Raw genomic sequence first — 20,611 nt, 5'->3', positions numbered from 1 at the left:
CGTCCACTCAAATATCTTGAGAACCGCAGTACTTACTGATTTGATATTTGTTGTGTAGATTAAAAATACAATTTTGAGAAACTATTTTTTTTAATTTTTTGATATTGTTGAAAATAGGCAAATTAATGCCAAAAAAGGTGTTTTTGGTAAAAAATCTTCTTCTTCATAACCGCTAGTCAGACAGCTTTGTTATTTGGTATACAGGTCCCTAGGGGTAACCCAACTTAGACTTGTTCAAATTGTGATGAAATATGCAAATCTGTATTTTTAAGGAATTTTTTGTCATTTTTGGTCAAAATTTGACTTACATTGTATGTAATTCTTGTACTGTATAAACCCTATCAATTCACCCAGAAAAAATAATTAATATGATTTTAAATAATTGAATTAATTAGGAAATCATCAAAGCCAAAATAATTTTAGTGTAGAATTATCAGAAAGTTCAACTTTTTTTGACAGTTCATAGTGAAATGCTTACCATCTTTGAGGATTAAAACATGTAAAGGCAACTTTCCTGAATCCCAACTTTGACATATTCTGAACCGTCATTTATTGTGCCCTGTATGTTATCTAAAAGAAATTGCTCAAAATAGTCAATAGAGATAGGGATAGAGATAGAGATAGAGAAAGTTCTAATTTCCATTTATGGTTGACTTGGTAAGGATAAAATAAAATTACTTTTTGAGGAAAAAAATAGAGTGGTCAATTAAAAGAGTGGTCAAAGTGATAGGGTTTTTATGGTAAAGCTGGGCTGTATAAAGATTCCTCATGTGCTATTTATAGCAATTATGCAATCTGTGTAAACAGTGCAATGAAAGTGTAACATGATTCCTTATAATACTTTTGATGACCTTGAACTTCTTAAGTTTCAAACTTTGTCTCTTCAGTGTGCTTTCTCTGAGTATGTACAGTCTCAACTTATTAAACAGAACTCACAATGTTAATCAAAGATATCACCTTCTTCATCAATACATGTGTCACAAAAGGTTATTCTCTACATAACTCAACAGAGCTCTGTCAACTGTTGAGTTGCTTGTTCTTTCAAAACCGCTAGTCAGACAGCTTTAATATTTAGTTTACTTGTCCGTAGGATGACCTTAGTGAGATAATTTCATACAGTAAGGAAATACTTAATTTTGTATCCATGTCTATAGTAGCTTCAGGGACTTTGGCCCTATGTTTAAGAAAATATTGTCATTTTTGGTCAAGAAAACTTGTTCTCAAAATTACTTGTTTGATAGCTTTGTAATTTGGTATAAAGCCCCAAGGGATGTTATTAGATAACTTTTCTGCTCAAAGTGTTGGGAAACCCCCAAATTTGTATATTTTAGGTAATTTTCTCAGTTTGTGACCTTAAATGACCTACACCAACCCAGGATATGTTGTGAGACAGTTTCGAAGGCTGTGAACATAATTTTGTCATATTTTGTATCAATTTGTAGGAAAATTTGATCCAGAAAACAAAGCTGAGGTGAATTTTTTCATTGCGGACCAATTTTTGCAACTTTTCTATGTAAGACATACAAGAATTGATGAGAAATTTGGATCCATGATAATTCCAGATGTTGTAATCACCGCCCACAGTGGAAGGCATTTCACTATCTGTAACTAACTTAAGTGCTGTTTACATTAGAATGATAACACTCATTGCATTAATTAAAAACTCCCCAAGGTTGTTCAATACATTTCCTGTCGTCTGGCGTTATGTAATACCAAGGGATGGAACATTCAGGAGGGGGTAGGGTCCAGAAGATTGATGAGGTAGCATTACTTTTTACCAGATCCCTTGTACATTTTTTTGCCCACTCCCACCTTTCCTTTTATCAAGCCTAATCTCTGTCTATTTTTTGTTATGGACATTTGCTTATGTATTTACAATCTGCTTGTCCCATTGCTATAGAAGTTGATATGCATGTTCCTAAAGATGACCTCCAGTACCTAAGTTGGAGACCTTATTTGCTTTTGTCATTTTTGTTTTTCCTGGTTTAAATATTTCTCGAATGGACCAATTCAAACCGAATTTGAGCACACTGTCCTTGACGGTATTTTTCATATTAGAAATCAATCAATCAGGGCTTGAAAATTTTTTTTAGAAACTCACTTGCCATAGGGCAAGTGAATTTTCAATTTCACTTGTCCTGGAGAAAAATTCACTTGCCCTGAATTTCAATTGATTTTAGGAGTAAATGTGTATGGTTTTATTCATGTCATTGTAAAGAAACAGTAGCTGTAACTGACTGGTTTGCGTCCTTGTTCTGTGTATCAAAAACAATGTCTTGTGTAACATGCTGTCATGCAGCTTCTTAAAATACTTAGTTTTCGTCTTATCAACATATTGAGTTTGTGTGAAGATATTGTTATTGTTGACATTTGAATTTAAGTCCAGATTAAAATTGAAGTGGTATATGCAAAATATTTGTAGTTGCTTCACACTGTCAAGCATTGCCAGTTCCAACTTAATATGGGCTATACAATGTACTCCAAGTTTGGTAATGTAGTTCACATTGAACTTGGATGTCCGTCAGTGGTTTTCCATGTTTAGCGAGCGTACACATGGTAGTGAACAGATCCTGATATTTATAGACTTGTTCCAAGTCTTTGGGCATATGAATATCAAAATGAATAAATTGAAGGAATGAACTTCAGCAGACAGTCATACCATGTGGTAGGCTGGTGCTTTATAGGTCATGGGGTGAATGCTGTTGCCCACACGCTTGGCTAGCCACGGACTGCTGCTGAGAAAAGCCAGGCCACTTTGGCCAGTCTACCATATTTATGTCATTGTCCGATTTTGGTATCAGAGATGACCATTAGCCATGGTAACCGACGATTGGGACGAGTCTTGCCTTACAGGGCTCGAAATTAACTTTTTTCCCTGGTAGTCCCATTGGGCTACCATTTTCTGAAGTTGGTAGCCCAGTGACAAGGTCTGGTAGCCCATGCATGAATGAAGAGGTTTTTTTGTAAAGGATATGATATTTTTATTTATAATCTAGACAATGAGAGATTTATTTTGCATGATTCTATCCAGGAAGTGAATTTTCTAGCCGTTTGACATCAATGCCTGCAGATTATAGCCTTAGGAGAACGGTAGCATGTGTAGTGGACAACGGTGACGCCTCAAAGTTTGACGACCTATTCACACATACATAGAACTTACATACAAATTTTGATGTTCGCCTTGACAACTTTTCACTCAGCAAGTGTAAACATAACATGGCTAAAAATTTCAGGATGACAACTTGGTACAGTCATGTTCCTAATACTTTCGTGGCAATTGGCTATATTTCTCCACCATAGTACACTATCATGGAATGATCTGGTACACTTCGGAAAGCGTAATTTGTAGATGGCCCGGCAGTTTTTTCTTTCCAGTTTGAATAATTTTGTGTATAATAATTGTGATTGATACATTGTGATTAAATAACTATGAAAATGAATTTTCATTGGCCATCATTTCCCGAGCCTGTCATCCAAGTACATATAAGTTCAGATAATGATATTTTATTGAAAGTTTGTCGCAACAAATTCGACTGCACTGTCGCATTTTAATTTGCATAACAAAGTCATAGTCTGGCCTTTCTGTGTCAAGCTGGGTTGACTGTCGGACCGAGCGTAGGTCATCTCAGAGCGATCAATATCATGTCGAGCCCACTAAGTAATTTCATGTCCCAGGCTTTGGTAGTCCGTGTGGGCTACCATTTCATGGACTTTGGTAGCCCAAGGGAAAAGTTGGTAGTCTGTGGACGCGGGACTACCGCTAATTTCGAGCCCTGCCTTAGTATATAGATGTGTGTAATGATCTCATGCTGGCCTGTAATACGCCAAACGTCGTATCGTTGAAGAACGCATTCCGCTTTGCCATAGGCTTGGCAATTGTCAAATACTTGATGCAAATCTTTCAAAACATTTTGTTTTCCTGGTACCAAAGCCATGGCCCTCCAATTTTGGTTGGTAATTAGTATGCATTTAGATGCGTCATAACGCTGATGTGTTGACCTGAGCACTAACTGATCATCAGAAAAACCATCCGCACGGTCACATGGTTCAGAGAGGTTGTGTTGTTTCTCCATGGCATGCTCATGTGCAGAGTTTTCAGACACAGGCACTCTCCAAGAAAATATTGCAAGAGACTCATACTTTTGTCAACTCTAATGAACAACAAAACATGTGCCACACACGAAACTATTTAAAAAATGCATTTGAATTTTGGGGTCGCAAAGTTGAAATAGCAACCAGTTGATGTACAACCTGATGACGTGATGTTGTGCATATTGAAGGCATTTTAATTGAAGGTCACATCAAAATCCACAGTCGTTTATCACCGTATTGCTTGTGTTTGTGATTTCATGAGAAGACAGAATATAACGGCATGCAAAGACATCAATATTTTGCTATTTTGCATCCAAGCAGATCAGAGCAATTTTAATGGTTGGTCACATTGAAAGTGGTAAACTCAAAGAGTTAGAGAGAGGCAGTGCGTTCCGAGGGGCCTCATTTAAAATTCACTTGGCCATCAGGCTGGCAGAATTTGTTTTCACTTGCTCCGACTCAAAATTCACTCATAATGAGTGTCGGGCACAGAGACTTTTCAAGCCCTGTCAATCATATTTTTACTAATCATTTCAGCAATACTGTGACCCTCCTGGGCCATCATGTACCTAGATATACTTTGTACTCCACAATCCTCTTCACCGAGTACATTATAGAGTGCAAAGTTTACACAAGTCCATTATCAGCCGCAAGTTTTGGCAATGCCAGTGAATTTGTAGAATGTAGAAACACATCGGGGGCCACAATACTGGATACACTAATACATTTATCAATAATGATTTAAGGGGATAACACGCAAATTTCACTGGTATTGACAAGGTTATCATATGATTACAAATATATTGATTTTTGATACATTTGGTTTAAGTATCTTTGATAAATTCCAGTGTGACATGTTATATTGATGTTTCTTTGTAGGATCTTGGCAAATATGGTGTTCTGTATTACAACTCGGCGTTTATGTTGATACCAGCATTGTTATTAGCACTGGCCACAGGTCAAATATCTACAGCCTTGTCATTCAAGGCCTGGGGCAATCCAGTCTTCTTACTACAGTTTTTATTATCATGTATCATGGGGTAAGTTTTCACTTCAGTCACCCTTCACTCAATCTTTACATATTGCAACCTTTCACTCAAACCATGTAGTTGGTTTCACTTTTCCTTTTCAGAATAGAATTAATTAAGACAAAACATGGGTCTTAATTGAAAACCCGTAGGTGTTTAAATAAAGCATAATAAATACCGTACTCGTCCGAGTATAAGCCCCTGCTCGTGTATAAGCCCCCCCTACTGATTTCAGAGGATTTTAGAAAAGCATTACATCCGTGTATAAGCCCTACCCTAGTGTAACTCAAATACAGAAAGGTTAGGAGAGTATATTTGGTCATTTAACTTGGTAAAATACTTTTAGATAATAAAGAAACTATTAAAAGATGTTAAAACAATGGGAAACTGGAGTTCCCTTGACAGCATCATAAGGAAAATGACACCTTTTTCAGTACTATCTTGATTCTTTGACCCTGCTCACCCCCGTCTCCTAAATAGAATAGTCTCACTCACGTCCGCCATTGTTTGTTTTCATTCACGGCCACGATGTTCATGCTTGAAACATGCAGTTTCTTTTGTTTGAAACAATTATCCTTTCATTTGTGAAGACTTTTCCTGGTGACTATTACAATTTTCACAGCTATGTTGTTGTTTTCACAAGATGTAGACAGTTTGATACTGGAATATTGAGGTGCCTTTCGGTGTAGGCAATGCATGCCTGTTCACGTTAACTCGATCAGGATTAACATACATGACGTCTTTGTTTCAAGTTTTGGTTTTTTTTCGACGCTGAAATTTCACCAAAATATCACTTCTCTGCCATTCAGAGATTGTACAATCAATTTCTTTGGATGTGTAAGTCGATTTTGAAAGCAATAGAAAGATCGAGTGGTGTTGAAAAAAATCGTGCATAAAATTAGCATAAATTAAGCATCCATGCCAGATAACATGGGATTGCTCGAGTATAAGCCCCTCCCCTAGTTTTACCGCTGTTCAGAGTCTCTTCCTACCTCCGTGGTGTTGCCGAACGGGGGCTTATACTCGGACGAGTGCGGTAGAGAAGATATGGAAAACCATTGACCATCACAAATCAAAAACAAAGTGTGCTCAAGATTTATATATGTAGAATTGTCAGTCATTTTTGTTCAAAAGGAATGTGATTTCCTTGCTAGAAATTTGACTTAGCAAGACAATCATCTTTGTCATTCTGTATCACACCATTGAACACAAAGCGTATTGCTGGTGGCTACTTTGTCATTCTGTATCACACCATTGAACACAAAGCGTATTGCCGGCGGATACTTTGTCATTCTGTATCACACCATTGAACACAAAGCGTATTGCCGGTGGCTACTTTGACAAGGCAATAAATGCTAACATTTTTATTCGGACAGCAGAGCTTTTCTATTTTGTAATTATTATTTTTTACCAAAAATAATTATATAGATGAAAAAGTCACAAGAAGTAATCATGTCAAACTCTATCAACACTACTTATGTCAAAGTTTTGTTTGACTTAAACCATTTAACAAACTTATACATATTTTACAATTCACAAAAACTATCTGTCGTTAAAATTTGTATTTCGTGATAAAGTTCATTTTACAAATCTGTTCATGCAATTTTAACTCTTTAATTCCATGCTTCACAGATAAGTTGATAGCAAACATAGAGAACAATGCATTCTCCATACAGATAACTATATTCCATTTTCTGTATAGATAGCTATATTCCATTCTCCACATGGATAACTTTATTCCATTCTTCACATTGATAACTGTGTTTCATTCTCCGTATGGATAACTGTATTCCATTCTCCTTATAGATTACTATATTCCATTCTCCTTATGGATAACTGTATTCCATTCTCCGTATAGATAACTGTATTCCATTCTTGTATTGATAATTATATTCCATTCTCTGTTTGTATAACTATATTTCATTCTCCATATGCATAACTGTATTCCATACTCCATATGGAAAACTATATTCCATTCTCCATATAGATAACTATATTCCATTCTCAGTATGGATAACTATATTCCATTCTCCATATAGATAACTATACTCAATTTCTCTCTATAGATAACTATATTCCATTCTCCGTGTAGATAACTATATTCCATTCTCAGTATGGATTACTATATTCCATTCTCAGTATGGATTACTATACTCCATCGTCTGTATGTGACTATTTCAGTTCTCTGTTCATGTTATTATATTTGACTGCGTGATATCCATTTTAAAAGTGCCATCAAAAGTCTAGTGTCCGAGGGAGCAAAAATGACATGAATGTTGATACAACAAATACAAAACAAGGAACAGCTATTATTGGGTTATTACCAATTTATCATACACAAATGCCTCAAATTTTAGAAATGACAGGAAAAACATTAAATTTAGGGTTGTACTTTTATTCTGCCACATGCAAAAGATATGAAAGTATTTATGAAAACAGCCTTTATTCAGTATGTATATTTATTTGATGTTGCCACACACAACCCTTCCAACACATCTCACTGAACATTATGGGACTCAACCGCTCAATGTTTTTAGGAGCTTGTACAAATAATGAACAGGAACTTTGATGGAATCACCATAGGATAAGATTATAAGATTCAAATTCTATTTCTGTATTTAACTACCCAAAATATGCTTGTTCCCTACAGTCCTTCAAATCTTTCAAATTTTTATGTTGGCAAATTGCATCGTGAGCGGAGAGGTGTAACCATTTTGTTTATTACATTTACTTTGTCTACTTAGATGTTGCAAGTGTAGCTAGAAAACACTCCAAAACTGATGACATCTACAATGTTTTGTCATAAAATATCATGACTGATAATTTATGGTAGACTTCACAAGGATAGAGCATTATGGACTTCAGTGTATGATAAACACTGTTAATCTACATAATTTCTGATCTTTATTTTCAGCTTTGTATTGATGTATTCAATAGTTCTGTGTACCAATTACAATTCTGCATTAACCACTACAATGGTGGGGTGTATAAAGGTAAAGATATTTAAGTTTTCTCCATTGCATTTGTTAAGGAATCTTTTCTTTACTACATGTATTTTTTGATTTTAGAGTAATAGTACTTCAGTGTTTACTTAGGACATTTGCTGCAGCAAATTTTTGTTATTGAAGAAATTTCTTTCAAATGGAAAATACTAGGATGTAAAAATTGTTTTCCAAAGGGATAACAATACCAAAGACAAAAAATGATTGAATCAATTTTTTTTTTTGAAATGGATGTAGTGTTAAAGGGAGGTAATCGTCGGAACTGCATGTGTGTAACTTGCTTGTTTACAAAAAATGTATTTCATGCATAATATTTAGATGCATCACGTCAACACAGTTGCAATATTAAAATTTTATGATATTCATTGTTAACAAACATGTTTTAACTTTCATCAATTGCCATCGTACTCTAGATAAAGTGTTTACACCTGTCGTAGGGGTCCCTGGCAACCTTTGAGCAGAGTTCTGACCGTCCCCTCCCTTTAATGCTGACATTTTAGAAATAAACAGTGCACATGAGTAATTGTCAAAAGATTATCACAGAGGAAATCAGGATATGATAATGATGGTGTTGTACTCATGGCATGCAATTATTGAAATCATTTGTACACATTTTATATTACATGCGTGTCTCTTTCTTGACAGAACATTTTAGTGACATACATTGGCATGGTATTGGCGGTGATTACTACTTTTCTCTGATGAATTTCCTAGGATTAAATATAAGGTACATATAATTTCAATGGTTTTTTCACTTCTACCACATTTTAACTAATTATTATCAATATTATTGCTATGGGCTTGTGATAACTAATGTTTGTATGTGGTGAATGATCTTGTGAAATATACAACCTCCTCTTGTTCAAGTGGCTTCATTCCTTTGATGAAATGTTGAAAGTAAATATATGTCTGAAAAAGAACATCGACTGTATGAAAAATAGTAGAATTCATTTTATGCATCCGGTCCGTATGTCAGCCTGTCTGTCCACTGCAGAAACTTCAAACAGTAAATGTATCGTTTTGACATTTATCACAGACGATTGTGGGATGAAGAGCTCCATTCCTCAAATGAAAATGCAATTTCCAAAAATGTAATGATGAGAAAATGTTGAAAAATGGTAGAAATCAGGAACTACTAATATTTATTTTGTAGTCATCTCCAATTGAGTTTATGTAGATATGTGCTTTCTATGGCAAGATCTTCAATTTTGTACTGAAGGGGATTTTTACCTATTTTCCCCATACTATTTTCTCAGAAAGAAATTGTGAGAGATTGCTGTAAAATCTGTTTATCAGATCTGTACAGATGTTCTCGTACATATATATTCAAATCATAGGAAATGAGCTTTATTGTAATTTTGAAAATATTTCTGTCATTTTTAGCTCATATGGTCATACACGTGTATTATCATCATACCAATGTCTGTCTTTCTATCTGTTGGCACAATACCTCAAGAACCGCCCATCAAATGGATAGGTTCAATTTACATATTTGTTGTTATGTGAATTGCCAAATACTGTTCTGCTTATGGTTTGGAGAGAATTAGATAAAGTTTCCATTGGATATTTTTATTTTTGTTTGTTCTAGATTGTGACAAAACTATCACTAGTTTGACCATGCCATAAAAATGTATTCAAAACTTACCTCCTAGGAGAGCCTATATGTTCTGTTGTAAAAGTTTGCTATCATGAGAGTGAATATGCTTGATGTGAATACAAATCATATTTATATCAATTGATGGCGTTCAAATGGTAGCCAAGTGTCATCTATTCTTTTCAAGGCTGTCATTGAAATAATTTTTGACAATGCACGATCAATTACCACTGACATTGATGTGTAAGTCTGAATTCATCGCTTGTTATTGTAATATAATTCAGTATGGCTATCAGAAAGCCATGTTATAAAGGATGCAGTTTTACCAAGTATTGAATGGTCACACTGTGTCCTTTAAGTATGTTACTCTTTGATGTGTATACAGTGAAGGATGTGACTGACTTGTTTTCAGTAGTGGCTTGCTTACTGTTTAATTTGATAACATGGGTGCATCTCACATACTTGAATGTAATTTTTTCTTGTCCATAGCAATGTTTTTACAAGATGGGCTATCGCCAGTATTGTCTTTGTAGGTTGGGTTTTGTTGTGTGATCTAATATTGCAGTTTGACAACTAATTTGCTTCAGTTTCAGTGTCAAATTTTCCCCACATAGATCATTATTCAGATCTACACCCATCTTTTGCTTTCCAAGCAAAGGATAATACTGCATGAAATACGTTTGCATAACTCCATGGTGATACATTTAAATCTAGTATAGTATACCAATTTCACATGCTGTCCAATTCTTGTCCTATCTTTGGATGCAGTCGACTAAAAGAAAATTAAACTGTCTCCAAACCCTATATCACAAATACACATGAAAAAGCTGTGTTGTAGCACTTTGACGTATTCAAAACCAAATTTTCATTACCTTCTGGACTACATGTATGACACAATGATTTTTGCATGGTCTTGTGTTGATTACTCATTTGGAGTTCCACCAACATCTGGTCTCTTTCTGTCATGTGTTTGTGTTCCTGTTGATGTTAGTAGTGACTTATTTCTATGTTGGCAGTGTTCTGTTAAACTTAGTTGGGAACTTTTCAAACAGGTTGTCACCATTTACCGTTTTTGTTGTTAGCTCACATTTGTATACTGGTATCTACCCCATGTACCAAAGAGAGCTTATATGACAAGTTGGTGGCATCTGTGTGTGTGTGTGTGTATGTGTGTGTGTGTATGTATGTATGTATGTATGTGCTGATGAATGTCTGTCCACATCAAAACTCCAAAACTGCTGCACCTACCATCTTAATATTTGGTTTACAGGTGCACCCAGGGGTGGAGATGTGAATTTGTTCGATTGAACATGTCATTGTCAAAATATGCCAATGGGGTAAAAAAGAGAAAATCCAGCAAATCGTTTAAACCCTGTACCCACATGCCAGATTTGGTTGAAACTTGGTATGCAGGCTCTTTATGGTGAATTTAGTTAGATTTATTCAAATTGTGGGGGATTTTGATAGTTGTATTTCTGGGGCAATTTCAAATTTTGGTAAAAAAATCATCTCTGAAACTGTTCGTCCCATTGCTTTGAAACTTGGTATGCATGACCCTAGGCTTGGCCTTTGTTTGATTTATACAAATTGTGGTGAAATTTTTATATTTGTATTTTTGGACAATTTTTCCCGTTTTTTTGTAAAATGATTTTCTTCTCTGAAAGTGCAAATCTCTTTGCTTTGAAACTTGGTATGCATGATCCTAGGGTTGGCCTCTGTTAGATTCGTTCAAATTGTGGTTAAATTTTCATGTTTGTATTTTTTGACAATTTTTTACATTTTTGGTAAAAAATCTTTCTCTCTGATCTCTGAAACTGTTCATCCTATTGCTTTGAAACTTGGTATGCATGATCCTAGGGTTGGCTTCTCTTAGATTTGTTTAAATTGTGGCGAAATTTTCAAACTTGCATTTTATGGGCAATTTTTCCAATTTTTGGTCAAAAACCCATTTTCTCCCAAAGTTATCTGTGGATTGCTTTGAAACTTATTATTCTTGATCTTAGGGTTGTCTTCTGTCAGATTGGTTAGAATTGTGGTGTAATTTTCATATATGTATTTTTGGGGAAAGTTTTTGCATTTTTGGCATAAAAAAAAAATTTTCTCTGAATTAACTCATCTGATGGCTTTGAAACTTGGTAAGCATGTACCTAGAGGTGTCTTCAAATTTTGGTGGAATTTTTTAAGGCAATTTTTCCAATTTTTGGTCAAACAATCATTTTCTCTGAAATCGCTTGTCCGATTGCCTTGAATCTTGATATGCATGTTCCTAGTAATGTATACTCACTCTGGCCTGCCGCATCGAATCAAATGTTAGCCAAGTGTCATTGACACTATGTTTTCAAACAGAAGAGCTTGCAACACGTCTTTATTAAATATTCATATCACTTGGTAAGACAAAGGGTAAGTTCTCACCCTTGTAACTTTTCCATTTCAGTAATACCCTTGCTTTAATCTGCCATAAAATTTTATACTTGTATTGATTCTATTGTTGTATAGCATTATCATCCAATAGTGACAATGCACATTAATTCAGGAATTTTGGTGATGTGGTATTATTAGTTGATGCTAGTGTTATGAATGAGGTGATGGGGCGTTTCCTGTAATGTGAATAGAAATATTACAATGACTCTGGTATAAAAGCACCTTTGTAAAAATTTGGTAGGTATGGTGATTTAGTCAATTTGGCAGGTATGGTGATTTAGTCATAGTTCTGTAATAGTAAGTTTGCATTAGAATATACCCTGCTGAAAAGATCCAAGCTGTCTGTTGTCTTAGCTATGCATGAGTATTGCTCTATACATCAATGGAATGCAAAGATGAGAAGACTGTATGAGCAGAAACTAATGGATGATATAATTCTCTTTTTTGTTTCAGTGTCGTTGGAAGTCTATTCTATTCATACTTTACATTTATAGAACGAACTAGTCCAAAGAAAACAGTAAGTGAAATAAGTACAAACTGTATTCAAAATAGTAATAAAGTCTGAAGAAGTGAATGACCAACTCATCAACAGTGGAAATCTTGTTTCATCAATGAGCCGCTGAAAGAATATATATCAACAGTCATCTTACAATATCCTGTGTCTACTTTGGCGTGTCATTGGTGTTCACCATTCACTGTTGAGTAAATAGGGTCTGCTACCAAGTGAATCTACAAGTGTGCTATAAAGTCAATCAAATTCAAGTTGTAATGTGGTTGTGGAGAGAGTAAGAAGCCACAGATTGCTGCTGCCATAGTATCCAAGTGTCATGTGGTTGTAATGTGAGTTGCCATAGAGTCACAGCCATAGTAACCCACGCATAGTGACAATGCTAGTCATGTGATTTGTAACCAGCAAGTCACTTTCTATCATCCAGAAGGGAAGCTAGGTGTCAAAGGTCAACCAATGTCACAGCCAGGTCACCAACACATGGGTCAGAAGTCATTCTCTTCAAGAACTCTGGTCAGTCATCAAGATGAAAGTTATAACAAATAATTCCCCAACAAAAACTATTCTGTCTTTAAAAACATCTCATTCAGTTATGATAAAGAAGAGTACATCATGTTTGGTATGTCATCCATCTTTTCTCTCGGTGTTAGTTATCTTTCAAGAATAGTACATTTATATCCTTTCAAGATGGATGTTGTCAAAACTTGTACTGCAAACAATGCAATAATTGTGTACATCATATACAAAGGTTTATGAAACCCACTCTTACACTATTGACCATATATAAAAGCCATTCCCAGCTGATCATATAGTCCAAAGATCTGAACTAAGGAGACAGCATTTAGGCTATGTAGTCATTTTAAATTAACTTTGTGATGGAATTTCACACAAGCATTTAACACTAGCATGTGTTTGCCCACTATAGCCTGATTTGTAGGCTGGTTTTCATGTACTGTACTGCTACTTTGAGAATTCACACAGAAAAACCATCAGTTCTCTCCACAAACATCACAGAGTGACATGAAATCCAGCCATAACACAACCAATACTTGTGTCAATACCTCAGTCTAACAGAAATATGTTTTTTATTTTCAAAAATCAGTGTACAGTCACATATTTTATTTTGAAAATTTGTTTACTTACAGTCAGAGATTTTACTTTCTTTCATTGCTACCTACAGTACAGTTTCTGTAATACTGAATGGTAACTTTCAACATTTGATGCAATGCAAGTATAAACTGAATGACTATGACATTGTAGTAATGGCTTGTAACGACTGTAGCATTTATTGTACCAATATTGTGTACAACGATAATGAGAAACAAAATTTCAGAGATGTTTGAGAATAAATTGTCATCACCTTATACTCCGTCTTTTTAACTACCATCAACCATAATGATGAAGATTTCGGATTATTCATGTTTTCTGTTTATTTTCATTTGAATATCCTGAAATTTTCTTGCAAGCATATCCTGTTTGCCAGTATTTATTTAAAAACCATAGCATTCTTCAGAGATTTAATTTATCTTCTCTATTATTTATTGCATTTCATTTGTGAAATACCATCCCTTGTTCATATGTTATACAGTGTTAATAAGCCATGTTACAGATGATTTGTTGTTGATGTGACATCACAGGAACCCAGTAGTGTCATTTAGTTATTAAAGGTATACTGTCACCTGTTCGAATTTTGCCAAAGTTACCATGGAATGAGAAAATCTAGCCAATCACAGATTTTTAGCGGGTGGCCGCTTTTTAAAAACAGCGCCTTCACATGGGCATTTCGAATACCAAGGAACGCCCCTTTGACCATATATGGGCATATTTAGATTACAGGTGACTGTATACCTTTAACAAGGTCATAGACATTTGAACACTCTCTTTAGGGTCTGTGACGATGTCATAAATCCATGATTGCTTCATCTAGGGCCAGTGATGTCATAAATCCATGATTGCTTCATCTGGGGTAGTGATGTCATAACCTATGATTGCTTCATCTGGGGTTAGTGATAATGTCAGTGACCCTAGAGAACTGGTTCTAAGGCTGTGCCAAGTAATGTCTATATTGTCAACTCTCTACAGCTTTCTTTCATAATGATATAGACCCTGGCAATGTCATAGACTGTGGAACATTCCCTCTTTGGCCAATACTGGTCATGATAGAGACCCTGGAACATTTCCTCTTTAGCCAATACTGGTCATGTCACAGACCCTAGAACATTTCCACTTTGGCCAATACTGGTCATGTCACAGACCCTAGAACATTCCACTTTGGCCAATACTGGTCATGTCATAGACCCTAGAACATTTCCTCTTTGGCCAATACTGGCAATGTCACAGACCCTAGAACATTCTCTTTGGCCAATACTGGCAATGTCACAGACCCTAGAACATTTCCTCTTTGGCCAATACTGGCAATGTCACAGACCCTAGAACATTTCCTCTTTGGCCAATACTGGTCATGTCACAGACCCTGGAGTGAAGTGCCCATTAAACAGTCAGTCATTACTTTAGATTTGGTCATTATTCATTGTAAGTCAGTCAGTGGATATTTACATAAATTACCTTGGCTGTATTAAGTTTCATTAGGGTAATATTCATTTATTTGTATTTGAAAGCCATAATAGATGAGTAAATGATACTTTCTGATATCACACCATCTGAAATCAATTATATTCTTCATAAACTGTCATATCCTAACTTTACTATATTCCATAGTATTTTGCAATTGTGCTACTATTATAACTCTCGTTTGTTACTCTTATCAATTTCTAGGACCAGGACTGCTAACTTATTATGTTTTTTCACTATTTAATTTTTAACATCCATAATTTCTTGTTCTGCTCCCCACACAGTACAATAAATTACCCACAATTCTCTTTGATTTGTATCCATGAAGGTTACTTTTCTAAAAACTTTTTCAGTTCTGCATGTAAACACTAATGTTCAGCATCAGAATAATTGTTAAATAATATCCAGTAAAAGTACATTTAGAAATTTTAGCAAAAGTTTCAAAATAACCATTAAACAACCATGGAAGTCACGTTCTGTAGGTACTACAAATGCCATACTTTTTAGGCAGCAAGTTATGACGAACTGAAGGGGTCATTCTCTGAGAAACTTTGAATGCAAATTTCTTTTGTCATTACAATTGGAAAAAATCAATATCCTTTTGTTTCAAAAAACAGGTGCAACTGGTCACCTTAATTTCCATCACATTATTCTGTATGGCTGAAGACACAAACAGTGGAAAATTTTACAAAAATGCTATCTCCTCTCTCAATCTTGCATAATTTTCCAAATCATTTAAAATAAGAATTTAGAAGAATGGTGTCCTTAAAAGTACGTTTTCAGAATTTTTACAACTAGTCTATGAATTTGTCTACACATGGGAGACCTGGTAGACTTCTCTTGGAAATCTCTGAGGATACAAATCGCAGTGAATTATGGGAAATTTACATACTGTGCCCCAAAGCATGTTGATATACACAGTATCCATCTCATCAACTCAGCCTGTACATGTGTAAACTGCATTGTTATTGTTGACAATTGAACTCTTGCCATTGAAATACAAAATAGAAATACTGAAAAAAATCGTCAAAAGTTAGCATTACTGGCTCGCTAAAGAATTAAAATTATTACACTACTGCACAGTGGTCTAACTGAGTGAGAGATTACAGACTATGGTGCAACATCTGTGTCTTATTGCAAATTGTTTTCAATGAATTTATTAACGTTGTGAATGGCTCATTATGCAGGATTAGTGAAATCATGAAAACTCTGTTTATATACATGTGTGATACTCGTGAATTCTTAAACACTAGAGCTTTCTAGTTTTTTGTGTTTTTAACCAGTCGCCCCCCCATACTGTACTTCTATATACATCCTTCCATCCCATTGTAAATAATAGGGATAAACCAACATTTGATTGTGAAAAAAATATTAATTTCTCCCTGATACATTGGATATGTTTTCAGTCAACATTGCATTTTATCGGTATCACAGTTGATATAATAATACTAAAACTGACAAGCCAATCTAATGCAGAAAGTGTGGTATTACCAAGCTGTGCCTGATATGCAAAGTCACAACATAATTTTTGTGATTATATAGAAAGATTAAAACGACAGCTGTGACCAGATGGTTACTAAGATACAAATCAACGTTCCAATTCAAAGATGCTATAGTCTCCGAAACTGATTGCGATGACTCAGGCAGTCACTAAGACATAAAAGGTTGCTGAGATACAAATTGACTGCTTTGACATAAAACGGCTTATATGGAAACATATTGTCACCACAAATGATATATCATATAACATAGTTGCTTTAGGTAGAATGAGCCTTTGGGACAGATATTTGGGCTCTCAAACTTTTCAATTCTTTTCTGATTTATCACTTGTTGGGGTTCATTTTAAGCTCTTTGAGTAAGAAAAACTTTCACAGTCTTAGTTTTTTGAAAATAGAAAATTTTATTTTTCTCCCCAGAGTTAACACAGGGATGGATGCTATTTTGAATTTCAAATTTTGGTAAATGTCTGTTAATTTGTTTCTTCAGTACCAAGATTTGCACGGTGACCCATAATTTTTATTCTTGATTTTGAAAATGAATGGTTGAAAGATTCCTTGAGGAAAATTTGAGCAAAGTGTTTTACTTTTGAGGTGCATACTACCTTAATATTACATTGATATCTAATGAATAGACAAATTATTAAAACTCACTTTGTTTTTACTTGTTATAAGGCTTCAAACATATTATTGTGCTACCTGCCGTATAAAAATGCTTTTTAAACTTTTGAGTTTGATTTGATTGTATTTATTTAGCTATGGTGTTTTTCTATAAAGTTACCATCAAGATGTTTATTAATATGCAGGGTATAAGTTGATTTTAAAGAGAGACGTTTGAAGTTTGATTGCAATTACCTCATCAGTGATTTCAATTTTATCAGAGATGCAACATCTTTCATCATGAATTCAAAATTTGTCTCCTGATGGGAAGGAAGAATGATGAAAATTATGATGAAAACTTTTACAGTTATATCAATTTGTCTGTATCTTTTTAGATATTATTCTTGGTACATTTTTATGTAAATAAACAAAAGCTCATTTTGCAAGAATTTGACTGTTTGAGGTTTTGTCTGTCATGTAATATTTGTGCACAGGAAGTTTTTAGCTCACACACACACACACACACACACACACAAACACACACACACACACACACACATATATATATATATATATATATATATATATATATATATATATTTTAACAAACGTGTGTAATATGTAGTGTATATGTAGTGTGTGTCTATCTCTCTCTCTTTATGTACAGATACATCACATATTACATGAAATCTGTCGTCCGTATGTTTATAGGTACATCTATGCATGTCCCTCCTCTCAGATACTTTACTTAGAAACCACTGCACTCTTACTTTGATATTTTGTGTGAAGGTGTATATAAGGAGATTTAGATATTTTTTTTCCTTTTTGCTTTAGTGTCAAAAATATACCAAAAATGCAAAAATAGTAAAAATCTTCTCCAAAGTAACTTGCCAGATAGGCTCTACATTTTTAGCTCACATGTTAACACACGTTAGCTTATGTTGCAGCGATGTCTGTCTGTCTGTCTGTTGGCCCGATATCTCAAAAGTGGCTCATCAGATCAGAATCAACCCGGTACATAGATTCAGTTTGCAAATGGCAAGAACTGATAAGTTTCTGGTGCGTGTGGCTTGCATACTTTCTGCTCATTTGCATCATTAATGATTTTAGAAAAAATTGATATACATTAGCTTTGATAATTGGTATACAGGTTCCAAGGGATTATTTTAATATGATATATTGAAATTATGATGAAATCTACAATTTTGTTTTGTTTGTTTTTTTGGGGGTTTGCCATTTTTGGTCAAAAAAATTGATGCTCAAAAATCTACTTGTGTGATAGCTTTTGTTGACATGATTTTAGGGGTAGTCTTAATGTGATAAGTTCAAATTATGATGGAATCTTCAATTATGTATTTTTGCAGCTTTTTGCTATTTTTTGTCACTTAAATGAGCTATCAAAGACTTCCACCTTCATCAACACAGGTGTCAAAAATAGTAACTCTCTATATAACACAGCCGGTCTTTATTGGGTGCTAGGTCACTTGTTATATACTAAACATGGTCTTAGTAAAAAGAGAGACCTGTCTGTTGCATTCGTTGTCCTGTTTTAGGGAGCCAATGTTTTCCAATCACCTTTTTTGAGTATTACAGGGTTTATTACTGACGCCCGAATCCTCATACTAAACATGGTCTTGCTAAGTAACGTTTGGACATTTTTTAAAGAGTTGTTTGATGGTGAAATGCCGAAATTACAACTTTGACACCATTGAACCAACGTTTGCAACCTATAAACTTCAATACATGGATGAAATTTACACAACATGTCCATGTTTATCAAGCTCTGTCGATTTGCTTCGATAAATGTATCAAAAATACCCAACTGTAAAATTCAGATACATTCATCATGAAAGTAACACTGTAAAACTCCGTTTACACACAGTCCCTCCACCTACGATGGGTTATAATGTACTTTGTCGGTTGGATTTCGTACCCTCCCGCATTCATTCACTTGCCATGTCCCTTCCCTGCGAGCGGCTAGAAAGGCGCCCTCATTGTCAACAGTGGCGGGTCAATTTTTGAAAATGTTGACCAAATTTCACTAATTTCTCGTCACAATGTAACCAGAGCTTCTCCAAAAACACTAGGGATGCACATTTAATGAAACCACAGACATCTGTAGTCTATCTGCCTTTCTCAGGGCTTTAAATAGATTGTAAGGAGAAGAAAAGCTATATTCAACCCACTTTGGCTCTAACGGTCAAAATTGACATCGATTGGACCGGTAAAAGCACAGGCGACCCAATAAGTTCTGAGTTTTTCACACTGTTTTCTCTATCACTTTCTCTTCTTTCTTCATGCTCTGAATGATCGGAATAAATAAAATAAATGGTTTATATAACCTAACCTAGCCTCTGTGACTCTTTATTTATTTTACACTCCATTACAAGGATATATATCTCTCATACACACATGCTGTAATTAATTAGTCAACACAACTAATTATGCTAATCCGTGGACTTATCAGAGGTTGGTCAACATCGGAAAGATAGTGATGTTAATGAAAAAGGGGTTAGTAACCATTCCTATCTTTCGCGATGTTGACCAACCCGTAAAATCCCTGATAAGTCCACGGATTAACATAATTAGTTGTGTTGACTAATTAATTACAGCATGTGTGTATGAGAGATATACGTCCTTGTAATGGAGTGTAAAATAAATAAAGAGTCACAGAGGCTAGGTTAGGTTATATAAACCATTTATTTTATTTATTCCGATCATTCAGAGCATGAAGAAAGAAGAGAAAATGATAGAGAAAACAGTGTGAAAAAGTCAGAACTTATTGGGTCGCCTGTGGTAAAAGGAGTTTTGGAGAGAAGGTGTTAACAGGACACATTTAAGGGAAAGTCGATAAGGTGAAGGAGAGGGTAAGCTTCTCGGCTCAAATGCTAAGTGCCTCTCTTTGAAACAATGAAGAATGGGGCAACCCAATTTTCAATTTTCAAGATGCTCTTCTCTACGCAAGTGATATCAAAGTTTTGTTCCCATTGCCATTGTATCTCTCTGTTATGATATGAATAATATTTACCTTAAAATCACATTTCTTTCTAGAAGTGGGCCTTCAGCCCCTTGGAAGCCAAGGTGTGCCAAAAAACGGTGTACTATACATGATCCGGGTTTCCCGGACAAATTCTCGCACTCTTCAAAACTTCTTTAGCAAATCACAACCTGCAATTCATTATTTGGAATATGAAGTGAACAAAATGTCAGTGAATTCGTACACGTCATAGCGAGCCCTTTCAGCATAGAAGTCACAGCAGTATCCTAAACAATGCATATGCAAATCAATCAAACAGATG

The 20,611-nt window shown here is 35.0% G+C and overlaps 1 protein-coding gene across 2 annotated transcripts in view; it reads left to right on the top strand.

Moving 5' to 3' along the window:
• The window catches only part of LOC139139426 (nucleotide sugar transporter SLC35D1-like), a 37,286-nt gene extending 22,304 nt beyond the window's left edge, over positions 1 to 14,982 (top strand). The window contains exons 8-12 of one of the 2 annotated variants that reach the window (XR_011553806.1): positions 4,972 to 5,132; positions 8,035 to 8,113; positions 8,768 to 8,849; positions 12,591 to 12,654; positions 13,073 to 13,254. Coding sequence is in view for 1 of the 2 variants with exons in the window: in XM_070708340.1 (XP_070564441.1) it covers positions 4,972 to 5,132; positions 8,035 to 8,113; positions 8,768 to 8,824 (297 nt within the window). In the remaining variant the exon portion in view is untranslated. Of the gene's footprint in view, positions 1 to 4,971; positions 5,133 to 8,034; positions 8,114 to 8,767; positions 8,850 to 12,590 lie in introns of both variants that reach the window. The other variant, XM_070708340.1, reaches the window with a different exon arrangement.
• The last annotated feature ends 5,629 nt before the right edge of the window (positions 14,983 to 20,611 follow it).

Source organism: Ptychodera flava, chromosome 8 (genome assembly GCF_041260155.1).
Source record: "Ptychodera flava strain L36383 chromosome 8, AS_Pfla_20210202, whole genome shotgun sequence".
Taxonomy (NCBI): Eukaryota; Metazoa; Hemichordata; class Enteropneusta; family Ptychoderidae; genus Ptychodera; species Ptychodera flava.
Note: the sequence above shows the minus strand (reverse complement) of the source record. Positions and strands in the feature narration are given on the sequence as shown.